This window comes from Sinohyriopsis cumingii, chromosome 3 (genome assembly GCF_028554795.1).
Source record: "Sinohyriopsis cumingii isolate HCF-2022 chromosome 3, ASM2855479v2, whole genome shotgun sequence".
Taxonomy (NCBI): domain Eukaryota; kingdom Metazoa; phylum Mollusca; class Bivalvia; order Unionida; family Unionidae; genus Sinohyriopsis; species Sinohyriopsis cumingii.
This window is the reverse complement of record NC_142963.1, coordinates 121,042,045-121,066,777: the sequence shown is the minus strand read 5'-3', so window position 1 is coordinate 121,066,777 and position 24,733 is coordinate 121,042,045. Positions and strand designations below refer to the sequence as shown.

General features: G+C 35.6%; 1 protein-coding gene across 3 annotated transcripts in view; it reads left to right on the top strand.

Annotated features, from left to right (window-relative positions):
• The window catches only part of LOC149803737 (uncharacterized), a 67,008-nt gene that overhangs the window by 30,796 nt on the left and 11,479 nt on the right, over positions 1 to 24,733 (top strand). Inside the window, exons 1-4 of one of the 3 annotated variants that reach the window (XM_089953491.1) lie at positions 2,643 to 2,772; positions 6,704 to 7,352; positions 7,707 to 7,833; positions 19,147 to 19,342. In XM_089953491.1, coding sequence (XP_089809617.1) covers positions 6,758 to 7,352; positions 7,707 to 7,833; positions 19,147 to 19,342 — 918 coding nt within the window. In that variant the 5' untranslated portion in view covers positions 2,643 to 2,772; positions 6,704 to 6,757. Of the gene's footprint in view, positions 1 to 2,642; positions 2,773 to 6,703; positions 7,353 to 7,706; positions 7,834 to 19,146; positions 19,343 to 24,733 lie in introns of those variants that run through there. The other 2 variants (XM_089953492.1, XM_089953490.1) reach the window with 2 other exon arrangements.

The following is a 24,733-nucleotide window of genomic DNA, read 5'->3' as shown; positions in this document are numbered from 1 at the left end:
GTTTATAGTGATGTCTAGCACTGGGACATCATTCCACAGACATGTAGCATGATGTCCTACCCAATCACATTATCCTGACACCAGGCCGACCAGTCCTAACACTAACCTCTTAATGCTGAGCGCCAAGCGAGGTAGCTGTTATTACCATTTTTGTAAGTCTTTGGTATGACTCGGCCGGGGATCGAACCCATGACCTCCCGCATCTTAGGGGGATGTTCTGACCATTAGGCCACCGAAGCCGTCATCTTAGCTTTATCACCTGTAGTCTCTTTGGTCATTGTTAGCACTGAGATAGATGTGGATGGAAATGGATCCACTAAAGAAATGTAAGCCTGTTTTTCAGCTTACTTCCATATGAAAAAATGGGTTGGATCAGGGTGGCAGGGTTAGCAAGTTTTGGGTGGCGTGAAACAAAGAAAATATACCATGTTCATTGTGCAATACTGCTTGGTCATTAATAAACTCTAACCATTAATTGTAGATAGTTTAATAAGATACTTTTGCCCACAGGGTCGTTAAAGTGGCATATAGCTTATTAATTGAACCTGGATGTTCCTGATAATTATCATTATACAGCGAAATAAAAAGAAACAGGGATTGTGGTACACTGTACAGACTGCAATTACATACATAGAGTTGGACATTCGTAATGTTCTTGAACTCTAAATCCTACACTGTTAAAGCTAGACATAAAACTTGGGTCATTGATAGTCCTATGGGTGTAAATTGTGCAGACTCATGAAGAACTTTGCTCACATTCCTTTGGGTAGGGATATATATGGGTGACTTGAAGTTTTTTTCAAATAATTCCTGAGTTTTTAATTGCCTCATGTCTGAGATTTGGTTTATGTTTTCGCTAAGTTTCAACATATTTTAGACTGAGGTCCTGAATGATGGCTAAGGTTCTATGTCTAGCCCAATGATTTTGACCCTGAAATTAAAACACAGAAAATGACCCTCACCCTGTAACTATATACTGTATACATTTACTGGGTAGGAAAACCAATATTTATTCACTGAATTGACTTTAACCATGGGATCCTTCTAACCCTAATGAACTTTGCCTCTGGGTTATAACTTCAAGAATATTGAGATCCCCACCTTATAACCAAGTATATGATTACTGGACATGAAAATACCAATTTTCATGCAAAAGCAACTTTGACCATGGAGTCCATCCCTGCATCCACACATGCACACACAAAAGCAAATTTTTACATGAAACTGACATTGGTCTTGGGGTCGAACCTTACCCACTCCTGGCCACTGCAAAGAATTTAGCCTTCCCAGGTCATGGCTTGAAAATTACCTACACACCCCACTTCTCATCCATAGGAACCTTCATAAGAGGTTCTAAATTGATAGAATGGGGAAGCAAGGGGATATATGTTTTACAAACACAAATTTCTAGTTTAGATTTGGTTATATATATTCTTCTCATTGGTTATGTTTGTACCATGGCTATATTATGTATTTTCAGCTTCACATGATGCATTCCCCCACCCATTATCCAGAGTCACAGTGACCTACTTTGGATGTGTATGTGTGGGCAAAAATGGACAATGCCATTTTGACTCTTTGAGTCATTACATTATGTTAATATACATGTACAGCAGGCAGTGTTTCTATTAATGGTAGCAACAGTAGCCATTGACTTGTAATTTTCTGATATGGATACAAAATTTTATGATACAATGCTTTTCTTTTTTTTTGCTACTGGTTTAAGTTCTTCATCCAATGTGATATAGAGTGTATGTTGTGATATTATTGATGTAATTTGGCAACAACTCGAAGTTTATAGTTGGAATCTAGAGCAACCATGTTCTTAAGGCTGCATTAAATTCCTTTCATCATCTTCCAGGCACCAGTCAGAATTGCCATTGTGAGTAAAAATAACATTTTTGAAATTATGCAAGTAAGTGCAACCCCTCAGTCTGAACTGGATGTTTTATTTTTGCAAGTTGTTGCACACAGTAGATCAACATGCTGTGGATACCTGAATGCTATGCCTTTGTGAGATATTGATGTGTAAAGCAGGTGTTCACAGTCAGTCTCCTGTTGTATGATTGGACTTCATTTTATGGACAGTGATGGCTCTTACACAGCATGTTTATCTGGCAGCTGGTATGTTTTTTGGTGGCATTATTCAGAGATAAAGGTATTGATTGATGTATTTAGCATAAAATATTGACTCTTTATCTTCTTAATATGATTGGGAATGGGAAAATGTGACTCAAAAGGTGACGTAGTTGGTAAAAGGAGGTAAAATACAGTACAATCAATAATTATATCCAGAGATATAACAAATCGGTTTAATATGAGAGGTGGCTCTTTAGCAAAGGTGACTGCTATGGGATCTAATTTGATGGTGATTTTGTTAAAAAACTTGTTTCATGAATGGTGAAACAATTAAGTGTCTTGCCTGATAGTGGCAATAGTGGTGGCCAAATGTACAAGTTCAGTATTAAAGCTTTTGAAAGTCATGTAACTTACACATCATGTATGCTAACATTAGTACACGTATACTCCAAGCCTAACGTTTGTATAGTTATATGCAAGTAGGTGATAATCCTAATATCATGTAGAGACGTGTTAAACTTGAAATGATTTGCCAGTAGGTATTTTGTTTGCATCATGATTATCACAATGTCATGTTCTGTGACGGTGTTCAATATACATTGAAATGCAAATAGGTGTATAATGCCTGCATCATGAAAATCACAATGCCATGTACATATTCAGACATTGTGTTCAAGTTACAGTGAAATGTGGGTAGGTGTCTCTTTGTATCTTGATAATCACAATGCCATGTACATATATAAACAATGTGTTCAATTTACAGTGAAATGTCGATAGGTGTCTCTCTGCATCATGATAATCACAATGCCATGTACATATATAAACACTGTGTTCAAGTTAACAGTGAAATGTGAGTAGGTGTCTCTCTGTATCTTGATAATCACAATGCCATGTACATATACACTATTTTTAACATAAAGTGAAATGCCACTAGGTGTCTTGTCTGCCTCTTGATATTCATAATGGCTCAAGCTTACACAGAAAGCTGGCAGTTTGATTTGGGAATGTTTACTTTTAATTGCATAGATATTTTCAACTTTTTCTTAAAGGAACAATGGCTAAGAAGGGTGTTGATAGGTGTGGTCACAGGAAATCTCCCAGGGACAGTAACCACACTTGCTTATCTTGAACAGGCTACATGAGAACATATGGTTGCCCCTTTTGTACAATGTAGTTGGACAAGGTCTGGGATCTCACTAAGCATAGATATACATGTAAAGTGAGAAAGGTTCTTTCTTTATCTTTTTTTTTGTTCTTTGAGTCCCTCTTGCTTGGAGGAGAATTGCCTAATCTCTTTGGAGATTCTTAGGGCTAATGGGCACCCTACCAAAAGAGCTTATTCATGGATGGAGAGTGAGCTGTGACCTACAATTAGGGCAGAGCATTTACCTTCTCTTTTCCACTTTGACAGAGAGCAAGTTGTGCCCTCCAATGAGGGAGAAGCAGCACCCTCTGTTGTCCAGAAAGCTCACACACACACACACACACACACATACATATATGGGGAGGGGAAACAGCTCTGTGCTGATTGAAAGGAAAGTGAGTTTTATCCCCAGTAAGGTGGTAGCAGCACCCTTTCAGTCCCCAGATCCTTTGTTGGCAACAGAATTGAACTCCCTGGTAAGGGGAAAACTCATATCTATGTCTATCAGATCAAGAGAATGGTCTTCCTATAGATCTGAGTAACCTGGCCAGTCTTAGTCCAGTGGTGGGGCTCCAGTAATTGGAGCCTATACATTATGGGGATAGGGATCAGACCATATCCCCCTCCACTCTTTAGATGATGTGATGAAAGCTGCATTTTGGTGCTTTCAAACTACTTTCTCCTCTTTTTACCTTCGCTCGTTAGATCACCAAAGCAAAAGCATTATCTCCATGAGCCCAATCATCACTCAGAAAGTGGTCCATGCAGATTCCATTCCATGTTAGTCTTCTATACTGCAATGAGGGTGAGTATTTCTTGTGTTTATCATTACAGTTGAACCCGGTTATGTCGCCGGCCTAGGGGTTTGCCAAAAAGCGTCGAGATAACTGATGATCGAGATAAATGAAAACCAATATGGCGGCAATATATTAACATGTGCTTGAAATTTCTTTATGTACATGATGTGCGTTAATAAATGAGAATGTACATGCACGTGTTTTTGGAGGTTTTTTTACACAACAGCGTTACCGCGATTTGTTTGATGAAGCGATCGGCATGCTATAAAAATGTACATACATGTTAGCTAACAACAAAAGGCATATGTGCACCAACTAACAGCAGAGATTTACCAGTATACAATACAAACCACCGTCGATTCTCGATACAAACCTTTATTATATTCTCCAACATTGCAAACACAAAGATCGCTCACAAAATCACAAAAAACGTGCGGGGTGTAGTTCGTTTTTACAAAAAGCTAACCAGTGTCAAAATTAAATTCGCGAGTCATTTCACTCTGACACAGCTCTGAAAAGTATCGTACATGTGGTTACTAAGGTTTCTTTACAAAGTCTATAATGCTTTTTTGCTTTTTGCCTTTAACAGTCTGCTTGAAAACAAATGCTTCAATATTATTTATGCTGTCTAAAACAGTTTCATCTCCTACAAAAGAACCATACCGTCGAATTTTCTGTAGCATTTCTACCACCTCACCAGCTGAGGGAATTGGTTCCAAATCTTCGTCCGCATCTTCTTCATCTTCTTTGTCATTGCTGCATGCAGATGTGCTTGCCTGTGCTGACTGCACACTTGATACAATGTCTTCATCGGTGATCATGCCATCAGTAATGACGTTTGTCGATTTCTATGTAATCTCGGAATTCCTGGACAGTGATGGCTAACTCCTGTGCCTCCTCTTCCAAAATAGCATCTGTAAGGCTTGATTTTTCCGCCACTTCCACGAGTTCTTCTGCAGCTGCACGGCACTGTGCCTGAAACTCATCATCAGAAATATCCTGAATGACGCAGTGCATCCAGCAGTTTGAGATTGTTTCCTTCTTCACGTCATTCCAGGCTGATCTCAGGAAGTTCATTGCATCTAGAAGGGAAGGGGTGTACTGTGCCTTCTTTTCATCATGAAGCAGGTATTGGCGCATCAACATTTTCCTGTAGTACACCTTAAGCACTTGGATTGGATTGGTACACGTGGTAATTACTGAACACTTACCCAATTGTTTTTACAACTAGGAATGAAAATCGTGAAACGTGAATATCGACCGCAATAATCGTCCTTCAATATCACACACTGTACCATTTGTTCGTGTTAAAAAATACTTAGATAAGACGCCCACTAATATAAGATGCACCCTGGGTGAGGGGTACATAAAACTTTGTATAAGATGTGTCTTATATACGCGAAAATACGGTAGTGAGATGGTGAAGTGGCATCGATAACTAACATTTTCAAAAGCCGGCGATTGGTCATGGGGATCGAGATAACCGACGTTAAGTGGCAAATTTGGCCCTCTTTTGTGCTCAAGATATTAGGGTTCGGCGACATAAAAGAATCGACATAACCGATGAGAAAATGCTAAGACAAAGAGAGAATTTGGCGGTTCCACTTCAAAAACGTCGACTTAATAGGGTTGGCGAGTTAACCAAGGTTGAGATAAGTGGGTTCGACTGTATTTGCCAGTTGTTGGATCATCAACCTTCTACCAAACTGTCAAATTCAGTTATGTGATAGCAACAGGCATAGTATTACTGATACTAAAATGTAGTTAAGGGGGCGGGTAAAGCTAATTTTAATGATTTAATACTTACCTGTTGCTATTGTCAGATTCCCTCCTTTGCCCTGCACTGATGTCCCACTAGGTTAGGCTGTTTCCTGGGGAAAAGAATGAAAGTCAGTGTGCATAGACAGTGTGTGTGGGTATCACAGGGGCAATCCAGTGTTCTGGTTAACCCTAATGGGTGGACCAATTCTCTTCAACTGGCCAGGTATTTTCCACCTGGTGAAGTACCAGCTGTGCAGTAGCAACAGGTATTAAAGAATTACATCATTAAAATTAGTTTTATAATCCCCACTCAAGAAAATCCCTACATTTTTGTACTTTCTTAACGTCCATAATTTATTGCATTTCTGTTTTATGAATTTGTTAGTAACCAACTCAGGAGGTGGATCTTATTTATGTTCAAAAATATATTGGCTCAAGTCTTTATTGGAGCTTGTTTCTAGGGTTCTACATCTGTCCTGTATCCATTACCACTCTAAAACTGACAGAAAATTGTTTCTGCTTCAAACATTGTCATGACCCATAGTGTGAACATCTTGGTTTATTATCAGAATGCAAACCTTGAGCGTATCTTTTACCCAATGAGAGATGTTTTTTGAAAGCATGCAGAACCTAGGTATTTATTATTACCCTTCTTTGTTTATCCATCCACTTCATCAGGTTTTGCATTAGGTCCATTTCATGCAATGTGTTGGGGCATTTGTTAAATCAGCATGTTTCTAGTTTCAAAAAAGTTCTTTTTCCAGAGTTAAGGTACAGCATTGCATGTAATGGGTCTTGTGCACATTGCAATAGGTCATAAGTTATCTATTAATGAATTTTAGAAGACTTGATAATTAAAAGGTGCTGGTATTGCTTTTAATAGTGTAAAATGAAACAAACCAATTTTACTTCATATTTTCAGATTAATCACAGACTGGCCTTGGTGTAGGATGGGGTGGGACTGACATTCATACAGATGGGTGCCTGTTACTCAAAGACAGGTCATGGGACTGACATGTCCTCTAATGACCACCTTCCATATGAAAAGGTGACATCCAACAATCACCAACGAAATGGTCATGCAAAAAGAGATGGCTATGAGTCTGTCCAGACCAGTGAGGATTATGAAAACAGGACTCCTCAAACTAGTATTGGAGTGGATGCTAATAAGAATGTGAATCCAAATAACAAGGACTTGATTCAAGACAACGTTGAAGTTCCTGAGGATGCAGAGACATGCAAGATGGATTATATGGATGCTGTTCCAGTTGAAAATACAGTGACACAGTCAGATAGTGGAATTGTGGTGGAGCATGTACCATGTTCACCAGATGATGCTATGGGTTTAAAAAGTGAACAAAATACTGCTGGTGTCAGATACCAACATAGCAGTGATTGGTATAATGGTAAAGATTCAACCAAACAACAAGAACCTTTAAATGAACGGTTAGAGGCAGGAAGTGTATTGAATTTGCCATTGAATTTGCACATCCAGTCATCAACTAATGATTACATTCAGACTTGTTCCACATTTACTCCAACTCCAGATTCAGATTTAGATGATATCCATGGTGAGTTTCCCAGGCTTTTAAAGCATAATCCAAATCGGAACTCAGAGACTTTTATACTGAAATCTAGCTTAAAGAAAGGTAACAATAAGGGTAGAAAAAATCACAGATTGTCATGGAAGTCTGCTGACAGTCTTGATATTGCAGCTTCCATGATGACCTGTATGGATCGAACTAAAAGTGAAGCATCTGATTTATTCGGAGATGAATTAAGCATAAATGCACCTTTAGCTACTTTTGATTCTGTTGATTTTGCTATAGGAAGCAGCTATGATTTTTCTCAAAAGTTACGGAACTGCTATGTTGAATATTATTCTTCTGATACATTTGAATTTAAATTTGATTTTTCTGGATTAGAAGGTGGAAGCACAACTGCCAAGTCAGATTCAAGTGGTAAGGACAGTCGAAGGGAGACAACTGCAAATATTGATAAAATTTGGCAAGCTATTCATAGATCAACATTACCGTCACCAGCTGAATACAGGTAGGTCTACACAGAACTAGGTAAGAGCTTAATAGTTCATCAACAATGGTAAGATGGAAAAATTAAAGCACACTGATGAGCTAATTTTAATGATTTAGCAAATTTTGTTCTTAATTATTTATGTGTTTCAAATGTTTTGTTTCAAATTAGACCCTTCAGAGTATGTTCAGTCATTATCTGATCATGTGTTGTAAGTTTCCAGTGTTATGCACTTACAAAAGTATGAAAAAAAGAGTGGTGAAGATTATCCTGAGATTATGGACTGATTTATGTTAAATATGTAATTAATACATGTAGGTGTAACAGAAATGGAGATTAATGGAGGCAGGTCAGATTTGTTATAATTTGATATTTTAAATGATATCTTTATGTAAAATACAGGAATGATAATTATATTCTGTATGCTTTTATCAGTTATTCAACCCTTTGCCTCCATTATTTGAAAATTCCTTGTCTAGAAGACTACTAAACACTTCAAACATCTAATCAATCAATAGACATTACTCAGAGAAATATTCTCTTATCAGTGTGATTTAATGGGTCAGGTATCAAATGTACCTTTAGGTTCTTTCGATGATCTTCCCAACTTGAGATTGCTTTTTTTTTAAATAGATGTTATTTCGGAGAAAAAAGTATCAAGATTATTTTAGTAATAATCATGACTCCTTTGTTATAAAATTTGACTCAATTCCAATCTTGTACAACATTATTTGGACCAATACAAGGGCTGAATTACATTTCCAATTCTTGAGCAACATCTATTACTGAAAATCTTCAGTCAGATTTATAAAGGAGGTGTCTAGGATCTCTCAGGTTCATTTGTTGTATTTTGGTGAGGTCTTGTGGTCAGTCTTACACATTAGCAGATAATACATCAGTTCTTTGGGGCTCAAGTCAGTAGAAAGTAGCAACATTTATTATATTCCATCATCATGGTTCTGTATCATATTTTGAACCTTAAAATCTGAAAAATTCAGGTTTGCTATTAGAGATTAAGGTAAAAATGATGCTTAATTGAAAGTTTAGGCTGTTTTTGTCTTGTTAGCTATACATTTCTCTCTTTCATGTCACAAGTACATAAAAACAATTGGTGGGTTTTAAATGGCAAATGCGATGAGTTATAAATTTCAAAATTTGTTTCAAAGGAAAGAAAAATGTTAAAATCTGAATTTAGAACAATTTAAATTTTTATATTTTTGAACGAAAATCTAAAATATGAACACAATAAATTGTGTAGTTATTGTCCCATTGTATCTGTGTTTCTGGTTATCACACTTTTTTTTCTTCTGCCCTATAGTATTAAGGCTACTTGAAAATAAGTGTTGAAACTTGGTTTACTCATACACTATCATCACCATCGTCATCATCATCAGAAAGTGCTTTAAGTATCTCATTGGGGCTCCAATCATCAAGATTGGTCTTAACTCAGTATTTTAAGTTTCCATTAAACTTTTGTTTCTACTTTAAACCTTTTAAGCCAATTTAAATTAAGGGATGAAACTTGGTGTAGTTATACACAATGATTAGAATATGTGTCATGTTTCACATTGGGGGTCCTTTTTTCTTGGTAATTTTTTAAAAATTTTCTCTCACATGTTTCATTTGGCTTGATAATGCTAGAGCTGTTCAAGATTGAGGGATGAAATGTGGGCGTAGTATATATACATGCATGTACATCATCGTTATCATCATCATTAGAAGGCTTGACACATACCACAATAGGGCTCCCATTTTCAAGGTCATGGTCACTACAGGGCTCTTACAGATTAAGTGATGAAGCTTAGTATACAGGTATTTTATGATTAGATGTGTTGTGTATAGTATATATATATATATATATATATATATATATATATATATATATATATATATATACACACATATACCAAGTATCATCCCATACTGTCTAAAATCTTTTCAACGTCAAGGTCACATGTCAATTTTTTTTTTAGAAAAAGTTCTCCATCACAGTTTCTTTTCCACTGTGTAACTCTTGATCCCTTTTATCTTTGGGGATGATACTTGGTATATTTATACATTATCATTAGAAATTGTTTAGTTTACCACGTTGGCGGTCATATCTTCTTGGGCATGGTCATGAAAGTTTTTCATCACACTTGCATTTCCTCTTCATAGTATAAGTTATGTTCAAGATTAAGAAATGAAATTTGGCCTTTTATATCATCATTAGCACGTGTCACATACCTTATTGAAGGCAAGGCTCGGCTAGCGTGGGTGCGTGGGAAAGCCTGCCAGTAGCTTTTCGTGGGTCGGTGGTTCTTCCCTGGGTTTTCCAGGGTTCTTCCTTCACCAGTTATACTGGCCACCATGTATAGCCTATCTTGTGCTGAAAAATGGCGTTAAACCCTAGAACAACAACAACAACAACCTTATTGAAGGTCCTGTATTGAAGGTAAAAGTCATGGTTTAGTATTTGAAGTTTTCCACATGCTTTCCTTTCTAGTATAAAATATTAAAAACATTTATAATTAGGTGATTAACTTTTCTGTGTTTGTCATGTATCACATTTGGGGGCCTATCTTCAAGGAGGTCAAGGTCAGAGGTCAATGATTTTAGGTTTCAGTAGCATTTTCCCTTTCATGCTCAAACTTTTAAGCTGTTTAAAATAAATTAATAGAATTTGGTGCACTTTTATATTGTAACTAGAAGATGTATTACATTTCACATATGGAGTCCTGTAGTAAAGGTCAAAGTCATAGGTATATAGTTGTTTGTGTTCCTTCTTTCATCTGAAAACATGTTTGAGATTCTGTGTACATGGTACACTTCTGCTTCTCAACTGACAGCATATCTTGCATCACATTCATAGTTTTATCTTCGCAGTCAAGATCACTGATCAGTTTCTTCCCTGTCTTTGAACTTTTATTCTAATGCTCTTTGAGACAAAGTCATGAAACTTGGTTACTTTCCATGTTTTTCTTATAGCTCTACAGCATTCACAAGGGTCACAACTAGATTTCTTCATGGTATAAATTTGGTGACATCGTCGCAGACAGGGGTCCTGAGTGGCCGAGTGGTCTAAAACACTCTCTGTTATGGATCACTGCCATCTCACCTCTGTCTGTGCCGGTTGGAGTCTCGGATTCAGCCAATGTGGGTATGTGAGAAAGCTTGCCAGTAGCTTCTCGTGGGTCGTTGGTTCTTCCGAGGGTTTTCCTGGGTTCTTCCTCCACCATTAATACTGGCTGCCATGTATAGCCTATCGTGTGCTGAAAAATGGTGTCAAACCCCACAACAACAACAACAGTCATCACAGACACTGTAACAGGGACAATAATTCACTAAATTTACATGTATAGCTTGGTATGTGTTCTAAAGAATGTTGTCAGGGATATCTGCTAATATTGTTTTTATGTTATAGCAGTAAAACTATTTAGACATAATCAGTTTCTCAAATGTACCAAACATTTCAATATTTCTTGTAATATCAAATCTAAGTCATATACAAATTTTCTGACACAGTTCCATAATTTAGCTTTAGGACTTTTGATTTTTCAAAAGAAACATTTATTAATGTTGAAAATATGACATTTCAGTTTTTAATAAGAACAAATTCATTAAAAAACTTTAAATTTGAAATGTATTCTTTTCAAGACCTGCATAAATGTGTATAGTTTTATATCTGTTTTTTATATTCAAGAAGAAATTTGAAAATAAAAATATTTTCTTACATGCCACATTTCTTATCTTAAATCTCTCACAGTATTTGGAACTGAACAGGAGAGTAACAAAAACTATACAATCTCAAATATGCATTTGATTCTATTTTTTGAACATTTGACATTTGACAGAAAAACCATGGATACCTCTCATAATGTATTATGTGTGCATACAAAAATACAGACAGGGTTAAACAGTTTTTTATTATGATTAACATACAGCACAATTAAGAAGGGTTTGAATTACAGTACAATTAAGAAGGGTTTAAATTACAGTACAGTTAAGAAGGGTTTAAATTACAGTACAGTTAAGAAGGGTTTAAATTACAGTACAGTTAAGAAGGGTTTAAATTACAGTACAATTAAGAAGGGTTCTAACTGATGTTCTTGCTGTTCGAACATCAATTTACTTTATAATGAATTTTACTCTGTAAGATTTTTTTAAAAAATTGGCAATAACATATGGGTTAAGTCATAATCTTCTAGACTGTGATTACAGTACTTAAGTGGTTATAGTGCATAGTTAAGTTTGGCTTCTAGCTAGTATTATATAGTTGTTTTTTGTTCTTCAGTACTATTGAACTTTAGCTGTGTGGTGTAAATTTTACAACACAGCAAGATATAGGTTTTGTTTGTTAAGTGCAGTAATTTTTGGTAAATACAAATCTCCTTAGTGATGAATTTACTTATAATCTGCTTAGAATTTAAAGGTACATTTATATCTAATACTGACCATTGCCACTTAATTTTATTCCACTTTCCATTTTGATTAATCTTTAAGTTTTGGTGTTATCTTTTGCTGGCATTTACCATTGCATGCATTTTCACTCAGCCTTCTCTTTCACATTTTGCATGTTATACATACATATTTCATTTATGGGGTTCAAGTTTTAATATTAACAGGGTCCAGGATGCTTATTTTGGTTTTCATCATATATTTTAGTGAACCCCATCAGTTTGTTTATGATGCTTACAATATGTACAACGTCATGTAAATTTATGTTGGGAAAATAATATGAACTGCTTTAGTATTTGCAAGCTTACTCCACAGACCATCTCGTTACATGCCTACACTATATGCTCACATTTAAGTTTGATTCGACTGTGGTCTGTATAGACCAAGCTCTGCAATTGTTCATTGAGTCAGTAAATCTAGGTCTGTGCAGTTTATTAAGGGTAATCAGTAGAACAAACATTTTGAGGTGGCAGATGAGGGTCTGTATTGTTTGCAGTGTGACCAGACTTGTATGTGAGTACATATAGTGCATGTATATGGAAGCATTGTCAGTATAGCTATCATCTGGCTTCAGCTTCAGCTGCATTCATCAGGGAATAATGATTAATCCAGAATAAGTAATTTTTCATTAGGATTGCAGAAATTTCATTTTTGTTACTAGTAATTTGTATAGATTTCTGTTGGGTCCACATTAGTAGGAACCAAGATGTAGTTATTTTTCTTGTGGTAGCATCATCGTCAACAATTGCTTATAGCTTTTCAGCAATGCTTTTATTATGGGCTTGATGTGGAGGACCTGGCCTTCTTGTTAGAAGATTTTACTATTAAACTTGCTTCATATATATATATGTATATATATATATAGGTATGACTATTGTATTATAGACTATTGATTTTTCATGTGGTGAACTATAAAACACAAAATGATAATAATGTATGAAGTAACCTTATTTTTAGTATTACAAATTTACACACACACACACACACACACACACACACTCTGAAAAAATGTTCCCAGGGCGTGCATGCTAAATGCTTGTATGTAAGCCAGTTAAGAAGGGCTGTGTTAAAATTTATTTGCTTATCTAATTGTGATTGATGCTATTCATTTGTATAGATGATTAATGATATAACATTGTTTACTTGCTTTTTAAATTAAATATCAGGGCTTTGCTAGCCAGCTTTGTGGTCTCACTTTTGATGCTATGCTGCTGCAGACTGACAAAGCAGTGTTCTAAAAGTCAGTTTCATTCAAGTTATTATCAGTAGAGAAAAATCATTACATATATGTATTTAAGTAACTATGACTGTTGTTTGTTTTCACTTAAAATGGTCATGTTTTGCATGCAGTGCTACGGGTTAGAAATTGAAACCATTTGTAATCAGCAAGGTTCCTAAACCCCACTGCTTTAAGGACATTAATGTTACAAACTTGCTAGTGACATCTATAGCTAACAGAAAATCATTGATGACTACAGAGATATTCATTAAATGGATAAATAATGTAAACAAACATAAGTCGTCAAGAGAGACAAATCATTATGTGCTTCGACTATGCAACATCACATGGACCTTCTCCGTGTCTGAGTTACGTGAATTTGAACTTGTGTCACGGTTTCATAAGAGCATTTAGGCTGATGATGAAAGTAATGAATATTATAATGAGAATGTATGTTCTGAGCCACATGGCATTGATATGACATAGCCAGAAATTTTCCCAGTGTATAAAAGAATTTAAAAAACTTTGTGATCACCAAGGATAAACTGTTATGTGACTTTATCACAGGCAGTGGAGTCTTTATCACAAGCCACATTAAAGAATGATGTAAGAATCAACAGATAATCTATGCCTTTATCAAGCCATGCTCTTGAACAATGAACATTATGAATTATATCAAGTATTTGAACATTGTGGAGTATCAATCATAATTCCAGTGAACTTGTGGTAAAATTATAAAAGTACCATATCTCATTTCTTAGATGTTTATTATGGTGAAGACAATATTTTTATGTGCAGGAACTGTATTTATTCATGTGACAAGATATGCTTTTCAGCTAATTCTTCATTAAAGGCAAGTATTTGAAATAAAATTAAAAAATAACAGCTTTCCTTATTTTATGCACTTTTACACACACAGACACTGATGCTTTTGCAACTGCATTATATCTCTGTATGCCTTTCTGAATCTCATCACATAAGCACTCAGAAAAAGACATTTTTTCACATCTCCAAAAACCTCAGTAAACCAAAAACTTCTCAAAACTAAAAAACATTTCAGCCCCAAGATTTTTCATTTTTGAGGAGTTTCATATATATATATATATATATATATATATATATATATATATATATATATATATATATATATATATATATATATATATTCATTAAAATGGGTTCCTTAGAAAGTAGACACTTAAAAACTGAAGTGAGTAAGTATCAGAATATTGTCATACAAGGTCTTGGCAATTTGTACGTGGACTTCCTGCTACTGAGTGAAGCTGTAAATTCTGTCATAAAAAATAAACAAAACATGGAAGTTGTTAGGCTTACATGCATTCTTCTTATAGATTACTACATGTGCGCTGTATTTTGGTCATTGCTAAATCTGTTTGGCAGAAATACCTGTAACAGCACTAGACATGAAAAGCAAACTAAAAAGAGAAGTCTGTTTCATCTTATCACTGTATTACATTAACAGGATACTGCTTTATGTTCGGAAAATATTCCATCGTTTATTAATATAAAAGAAATGTTTCAAGCTGATATCTGCCATGTGACAAAAAAGTGCATGCATCTCAGAACTATGTATAGCTGTTATTCATTTTTAGCTCTACTGGTCAAAAATGAGAATAGCTGATGATATTGTCTGTTTTCATTCTTTCCATCATCTGTCAATGTCCATGTCTGAGCTACACAGAATGGTGCTAAAGTTTGTTATTTCTATTCCTCCTAAACTACTTGGAGGATTACCATTAATCTTTACTTACATATTTATCCCATGGTCTAGTTGATCCTAAATGAAAATAGTACTGCTTAGACATCTTGAAAATCTTGTTATAGCTACACCTACTTCTTATGATATCATATTTGTCTGAATTGTAATGAAAATGGTGCCCATCTGACACACAGTATGGCTGCATCATCCATCTTGAAATTCTTGTTATCACTACTTCAGGGTGGAAAGTCACACAGACATGGTGTTGCCACCAGAAGACTTCTTCTGATGTTTAGTTGGACCTAATCATAAACGGTCTTGAATTGATGTCCAATATTTGGCCACTACAGTGGTCATCTTGAAAATCTTGTTATCACTATACCTTCAGAATTAATGGTAATATTGGCATGGAGTTTTCACCAAGAGACTTTACACAATGTTATGTTAGCCCTATTTGAAAATGGCATAAATCTGATGTTATTTATCACTACTCCAGAAGAATGAAAGCAATATTGCCATGGGATCTTCACCAGAAGACTTTTTTTAATGTCAGGTTGGTCCTAAATAAAAAAGAGTGCCATGTACATATGTAATATGGCTGCCACAGTGGCCCTAATGAAAATCTTGTTTTACAGTAGCTGATCCTTATGGATGGATAGTTGTATCAGCATGGGGCTTTTACTACATGATTTCATGTGATGTCTAGTTGGTTCTGATAGAAACTGATATTAGCTCAGACATATAGTATGGCTACCACAGTTGCCATTGTGAAAATCTTGATATTGCTACCTGTAATCCTATACAGAAAGTTGTATTGACTGGAGTTTTCACTAGGAGACTTCTTATGGTGTCGGTTGGTCCTGAATGAAAATTGTATTGCTCCTCCTTAATGGATGACCATATCTGCATGGGATTTCATAAAAGACTTCTTATGAGATCTTGTTGTTCCTAAAGGAAATTTTTTCCAACCTTACGTTAAAAATGGCTGCCATGATAGCAGTCTTGGAAAACTCATCATCACTACTCATCCTGAACGGATGGTCAAATGGACATGGGGTTTCCACCAAAAGACTTATAATTATGTCTGTTTGGTCATAATTAAAATTTCTACTAATCTGACGTCCAGTATGCACATCACAGTGGCCAGTTTGAAAGTCTTGTTATCACTCCAGAATATCAGAGATGGTTTTTACACTCAATGGATCAAATGAAGAAATGGTCTTATCCTGGATTCCAGTGAATTCTTTTCAGACAGTGGAATGTCAGTCCCTTTGAGGGACTCTTGATTTAATTTTGTTTTCTATTTTAAATTTCTGTGATTTAACCAAACTTAGCATGTATGCACATCTTTACAATATCAGAGATGAGTTTACTAAGCTATCCATAATACTAGGTTGAAAGTAAAAAGTGATGACATTTTTTTTTGTAACTCAGATATATAAGAAAATATTTTTTTTTAAACCAAAGTTGGTATGTTGGAATTTCTAAAGAATATCAAAGATGGTTTCAATACTTGGCAGTAAAAATAAGAAAATGCGGAAGAGACAAACTTCATGAATTTCTGCCAATTCTATTTGTAGAGTGTCATGCAGTTCCATTGAAGAACATTTTTGTTTTCTTCTTGAGGGCAATATTTAATTTTCTGTTGGTTAGGCCAAATAAAAAAAATTCATGGTTCTGGTTACATTGGACAAAATGTATGCTAGATATGTAGGTCAAAATTTTTTTCTTCTTTCTTTTGGTCCAGATAGATTTAATTGAATCATAAACTAGGGAAAAAGACATCAGTTGCATCCAGAATTTAACTTTGATTGTAGTTACATCCGGTTGTTAATTTTTGTACTCCCAAAACTTTTATTTTTTCCAAATGTTTGTTGTTTTTGTTTATTTAAAAAAATTAAGGTCAGCAGTTCAAAATAGGGTCAGTGAGGTAACCAGAACCGTATTTACTTTTTTTATTTGGCCCCAGCAATTTTCATGGATCTCAAGGCTGCCATAAACTATGAACTAAGACCCGACAAACACTAATCAGTAGATGAGGACAATAGGACTGTCTTCCTTGACACACGATTTAAGTACCCAGAAGAAGCATCAATTTTGCAAAACCCCCCAAAAAATTTACTTTCAAAGTAAATGAATTTTCGTTATACATGACTTTATATACAGTATATATAGGCATATGGATCTGTGAATGTGCTAAGTTTTGAACACTAGTAGATTTGTTTCATACTACATATCAAAAAGAAGGGTGATGCCTGTCTGTAATTAAATGCAGTCTGTAGAAAATAGTAGGAGTTATGTGTTCCAAAAGTTTCAGTTTAAGGTCTACCACTAGGATATTTATCTGGAAGGTCAGTTTATCTCCCAGTATGGTTTTCAAAGGGTAAGAGAGTGAAAGTAGAGGATCAGAGTGCGACAGTAGCAGGTCAGATAAGATGAAATTAGAGTGAGTCAGAAGGTCTAATGGATATTAGGCCAAATATGAAAGGGTTTTATCAGCACAATATAACCAAAAGGGTCTTAAAAGTGCTGTTAAAAAGCAACCAAACAATCCGATCATGGCTATCACAAAGCAACAGTAATAATGAAAAACAGAACTAATCCACTAAAAAATCTTTTTATATCTACTCTGATAAATGAATGACAATATTGAAACAGGATTTTCACCAAAATCTTTTATATGAAGTTTAGTTGGCCCTAAATGAAAATGATACCGAGCTAATTTCCACCATTGCATCAGTATTTAAAATTTTGTTGTTGCTACTTCTCATGAGTGTAATATTGACATGGGGTTTTATTACAAGACTTCTTATGATGTCTAGTTGGTCTGATTTGAAAATGATGCTGATCTGAAATCCAGTATGGCTTCTATGGTGGCCATCTTAAAAGCTTGTAATCATTGCTCCTGCAAAGCAGATAGTCATATCAACATGATGTTTCACCAAAAGACTTTTTGTAATGTCTATATTGGTCCTAAATAAAAATGGTACTGAATAGTGGTAGCTGTCTTGAAATTCTTCTTATCACAATACACCAAGTGAAAGGATGCTAGTAGCATTTCTCCAAAACACTTCTCAATATCAGGTTCTAAATCAAATAATGCCATTGTGACCTCTTAAAATGTGAAAAATCTAATAACTCTGCTTCTAAATAGATGGCCATGCCAACATTAGCACACAACAGTCTCTTTACTTTTAGACTTCTAAACCCAAAGTGTTGTAGTCAGGTAAATCTAGACAAATTCAGTATATTTTATGGGATATCAAAGGGTACCAGTTTCATATGGTACCAATTTTTATGGGTTACCAATATTCATGGTTGCTGTAAAGCATAAGTTTAAAACCCCTTTGAATGATATACTTCAAATTTCAGTTGAAACAAGAGCATCTCTTCCTGAATCCAATAAGTTTTGACATTAATGTTAATCTTGTAAAACCATGAAATTGATGCTTGTGAAAATAAGTGAATTCAGAGCACATCATACATGTTCCATATGTACTTGCTTGTATGTTGGGTCCAATTGTAGAAAACATAGACTCAGATCTGCCATCACATATTGTGTCAGCAGATCAAGGTCTATGTTGTTATGTTCTACAGATTAGTCCCAACAAAATTTACATACCAAGATCTGCCTGTGCATAATGTGACAGCGGATCTGGATCTATGTAGTTTGCTGTTAGAGCTGACTTATGACTGAGCATATACAGTTCCTGTCTTATAACTACTCTTGACATTTTCAGATATCAGTACAGGTTGTTGCTGTATACCTATTAATTTTATACAATTATTGGTCAAATATAAAACAATCAAATATGAAGGAGCTGCTGACATTAATATTCCATCTCACTGTAAATTAAAGCAAATGACAGCATGCTTTATTTGGAAAGCCATTCTAATAAATTTCATAAGTTGATATAGATTTGAAAGTTTTTCTCATGGATGTCATACTTTAAAACAGTAGGTCCATCACTGACCCCATAGGAATTGGTGATAGACCATCAAGTAGCTTGTCTACCCTTGGCTCCGGAGAAGTAGCCACAATGACCATTGATGGACGAGAAGTTGTCCTGATTGATGCTGAGGTTTATACACAGATTTTGGAGGAGATAGCATTCCTGAAGCTTAAACTTAGCCAGTTGACACAAGTTATACAGGTAATAGTTTGGAATCATGGTACATGTAATAGTGGTGATTGTCTGAGATGACCTTTTTGGAATCTGACTTGTTGTTTTTAAAAAATGTTGCATGTAAGACTTATGTCAAATTGAATTTATCTGAACAGATTTTAGAAGTTGCATCCTATTGGCTTCAACAAATGCTGGTTGACCCAGGTTATTTGAGATCATATTTGATTCTTTTCATTTCATTTTATAACATTCACAGGGATATTTTTAGTTGTTCCAAAGGACCACAAATAGGCCCTAACCCCAGTGGTAATGTCCCAAATCCCTATGCAGAATATTTCAAAATCATGCAGAATTTCCAATTTCAGCAGTTTCTTATGAAAATTGTCCCAGTTAATCAAATGAAAGCCTGTGGCCATATTTCCAGTTGAGCCACTTTAGCTCATTGGGTAGCATGCCAGACTCATGATTGAAGGGATGCCAGTTTGAATCCTACCATTAGACCAGCCTAGGTCAGCTTCCTTGGTCATTTCACTTTACTTCAGTTTCCTCAGTACTAAATAACCTACTTGTGTTGCTGTACTGTAAAGTACAAAAACCAAACCTATTTCCAGTCAACCAAAAAACATTCTTGCATCATAACAATACCTATCATAACTCTTTTGGGTCCCTTATTGTTCTATCACATAATTATATGAAAGCAAGATTCCTCTTAAGGGGCTGATAATAGAGGTCCCTCATCATAATGAACTTTGTTATTACAAATTCTTTGATACAATGAATAGCAAATTTGTATCCCTAAAGGCAAATGTAACTATCAAATACTTATGTAATAATGAATGCTTTGTCATGGCATATGCTTTATAGCGACCTTTAGGACGTTGTTTCTTGTATTTTAGATACATGTAAAAAGAAGAATCCAATTATGAAGTGCATCTGTCTTTCACTTTTAGTCAGACTGACAGGTTTTGTGAAATTCATGGGTCAGACATGCAAGTCTGCCCAAATTATAATACTGAAATAGTGACCAAAGCATACTACTATAGGTGTTACTCTGTGGCATCAAAAGGAAATAATGAATCATAGGATAACATTATAGTCCTCTTAATTATACATCTTTAAAATTCATGATTTTTAGTGGATACAACTGTAAATTATACTTATTCAAGGTCTGTTTTCAGTTCCATTTCATTTCTCCCTCCTAAACTTTGAATGTCTGTTCAGTGCATCTTCACCCCTATATCATGGATTAGCAGGTCTCAACTACTTTAATTAATCTTTCTAGGGAGAAATTAGATTCATAAAGGATCTCTATATTCCATTTCAAAACTAGCTAAAAATAAAATGAATTGAAAGAGCATCAAGAACAGGCGTATTTTACAAGTCTTCAAGCTAGTTATTCATTGTATGCAGCTGACCAGGACAAACTTGCAACCCACTTATAATGTGGGGGGTGGGTTTGGATCCCATTTTACAGAAAATACCCATCAAAATAGGTCCCTATTGGCTGATCATAAATAGAATCAAAATCAAAACTGGTCAGTGAAACTATATTTTCATCAAAAATGGCAGTTGTAGCTCAGACATTTGGAATTAACACCATGAAATTTGCAGCTTTTAGTAGGAAGGCATTTATTTTGCTAAATATTCTTCCAAATCAATTCTCAGTACACTATAAATAGCAGCGTATGATGAAAATCAGTCAATGAAAATGTTGGTAATGCCTGCTGGTGGCAACACGTTAAGAAATAAATACCAGCTAAATATGTCTTGTAAGTGAAATTTGTTTCAGTTTTATCTTTTAATTCAGTTTCAGTTAATCATCATAAATGTGATACATCCTCTTGTATTCAACCATGAAAAGTGTCAATTGGCAACAAAGCAGTTCCTGTGAGCATTTCCATGAGGACATGGTTTTCTATGAGGACACGATTAAGTGTGCACTGTTTGGATCTGCAGCCTCTGGAAGTGTATGCTGCATTGTTACAACCAGTTAAATGGATGCCTATTTTTCATTATCATGTTAGTTATGTTTTTGTATCAAATCAAGTAAAAGGCTAGAATAAATGTTTTTAAAGGTATGCAGATCCTACCTTCATAAGCAGATAAGAGCTAACATTCAGAGTCCTCTGTCTGGTCAACTAATTTCAATTAATCAGTTAAAAACTATTTTAGGTCAAAATGAATAAACCATGCATAAAAAGTTTTGTCAAAGATTGGGTTCATCATAGAGAAGTGAGATCCCATGTTTGTAGTGAACTTCAGTTTTTCTTGAATTGGCTCTTAGAGGTTTGCTCAAGAAGGAGCAGAAAGCATGTGATTAGTTGCAGTGAAATCAATAGTTTACTGAATGAACTTAACAATAAATAAAAAATCCAGTTTTAACATTGTTGGTTTTTGAAATTCCATCAGATGAAAATCTAGTTCATTGAATGAACACTAACACTAGAATGGCTACATTCACATGCAAAATGCAGTGATGTAATATACAATGTTATTGATGATACATGTGATGTTTATTGAAACCTCTCAACTAATATTTGTAGCAGTGTTTTAAAGATAGGTTACACCGGTCTACAATTTTTTTCGTCTGCTTCAGAGGTAAAATATGCTGTTTTATTATGGATTTTGATGTGCTGAATTCAGAGATGACAATTAAAATAACTGATTGGCTACTGTTTCAAAGATATTAAGTTTTTACATTTTACATCTATGTATTTTGTGTAGATAGTAGATTTTTAATCATAAATTGTAAACCTAGGTCTTTTCATGTGTTTATGGTTGCGTTACATGATAATATTTCACCTGTCCTGTTTATAGAACACTATAAAAAACAACAAAAGGGTTATATAAATAACATTTATTATGAAACAAAAAGCAAAAACAATTATGTATATATTAGTACACAGTTTAGTCCTTATTCAGTGTCTACTAGGCACTTCTTGGCTTGTCTCTTGTATTCATTAAATTGAACATCTCTTGACACTGTCCAGCAATAGCCTGCAAGCATTGATGGACTCCATTTCCCCTGATAGCATTTCTCCATTGTTGTAATGTTCTGGTGAAATTACTCGCCATTCTTGTCGCTCACTGCTCTGCAGTTCAGTGGAAAAAAATGTAGATGAGAGTGCAAAAAATGTATCTTTAGTGACATGTTGCAACACGGTTTTTTGTTTGTCTTGAGGTTTCAAACAATTCCTTCTACTTGTCTGCCTTGTTGTTTACAAGAAAGTTTGTTGCCACTCACTGGACAGCTTTCATTGCCATCTTTTCCTTGCCATGCAGTGCATGATAAAATGCATCATCTCGAAGAAGTTCATGAATCTGAGGACCAACAAAGACACCTTCCTTTATGTTAGCTTCACTTAACCTAGGAAAGTTTCCACGGAGGTACTTGAAAGCTGCTTGTGGTTTGTCCATGGCCTTGACAAAGTTCTTCATCAGACCCAGCTTGATGTGCAGGGGTAGTAACAAAATCTTCCTTGATTCCACAAGTGGTGGATGTTGAACACTTTTCCTCCCAGGCACCAATGACTGTCAGAGTGGCTAGTCTCTCTTGATGAAGTGGGGATCTTTTGCGCGGCATTCCATTTGCAGAGAAAACAGCTGTATTTTGTGTATCCAGTCTGCAGACCAAGCAAGAGAGCAAGAACCTTCAAATCTCCCCAGAGCTGCCACTGATGTTGGTCATAGTTTATGCACCTCAAAAGTTTTTTTTCATGTTTTCATAGATTTCCTTCATATGGACTGCATGACCAACTGGAATTGATGGCAAAACATTGCCATTATGCAGCAAAATAGATTTAAGACTCGTCTTTGATGAATCAATGAACAGTCTTCACTCATCTGGATCATGAATGATGTTGAGGACTGCCATCAGACCATCGATGTTGCAGGCTACAAGATCACCTTCCATTAAGAAGAATGGGACAAGCTCCATTTGATGGTCATGGAATATGGAAACCCTAACATCACCTGCCAGGTGATTCCACTGCTATAGCCTGGAGCCTGACAGCTGTGCCTTACTCTTGGATAGTTCCAAATCCTTGACAGTGTCATTCAGTTCACCTTGTGTTATGAGGTGTGGTTCAGAGGAAGAGGATGGGAGAAAATATGGGCCATGTGACAATGATTGTTCAGGACCCGAAGTTTCATCTTTTTCTTCTTCTATGTCTGACTCGATTGAGTATGATTCTGGTGCATCAGGAACTGTCAATCCTTCTCTTTGGTGTACTGGGTGTATAGCTGATGGAATGTTTGGATAACACACAGTCCACTTTTTCTTCTTTGACACACCTTTCCCAACTGGAGGCACCATGCAGAAGTAACATTTGCTGACGTGAAGTGTTGGCTGTCTCCAAATCATTGGCACTGCAAAAGGCATAGATTTCCTTTTCTTGGTCAACCACTGGCAAAGACTTGTTGCAGCATATGTGTGGGGCCCACCGCTTGTCCTGATCTCCAATTTTGCAACCAAAATAAAGGTGATAGGTGTTCTTAACCACAGTGGTTAATATACTGCACTTTTGTGATGCAAAAAGTCACTTCACCACAAACATAGCAGAAGTTATCTGCATTGTTCACACAAGTACGAGGCATCTCTGCTCACTTTGGCTAAACAGAAATGTGTTCCTTTGCAAAATCAGACACCGACAAATAAGAGAGCATGACACAGTATGATTTCTAGAGCTCATATATGGCATTTTGTTAAGCAGAGTGATGTAAGCTTAGTTATGACTCCATCATCCATAACTTCTAGGCATAACATGATGTCATTCATATCATGCGTGACCTAATACCAGCTTCAGGTTGCATCATTCATTGTTGTGCCCAAAAAGCAAGTACTGTCGAAACCCAGTCATAGAGTTATTTATTGATCCAGTCAAAGATGTATTTCAGTCATTTCTGGTTTCAATTGAGATCCCTTCCCTTTATAACTGACTTATCCTCCGCCATTCCCAAGTCAAGGGTTGTATATACTGACCCAGTATCATATCTTTAAGACTAGAGCCGATCAACAATTTTAAGTATCATTTTCATTCTCAGTGACCCAGAATTAGTAAAGATTGACTACATTTATTTCAGAAGCATTTTCGCTGTAGACCAGTGTTACCTTGAAAATAATGGCAGCTTGTACAGAAAAGTGAACTACTGCTTTTTATTAACAATTAATCCAAAGGCAATTATAACACTAGCCTTCAGCAATTAAACCTAGCCCATTCCCCCATCTCTTTCTCGCTCTTCTCACTGTTGATATCCATCAATTTTGCAATTTTTCAGAGGTAACTTGGTAACTTGTGCCCTCATTTATGATGCTATTTATTGAACCCTGTTGTGTGCAAGTTATCAACGGAGAGGTGTATTGTACACTTGTAAACATGTGCAAAATGTGAGCGTAACCTTTATATAATTATTTATTGA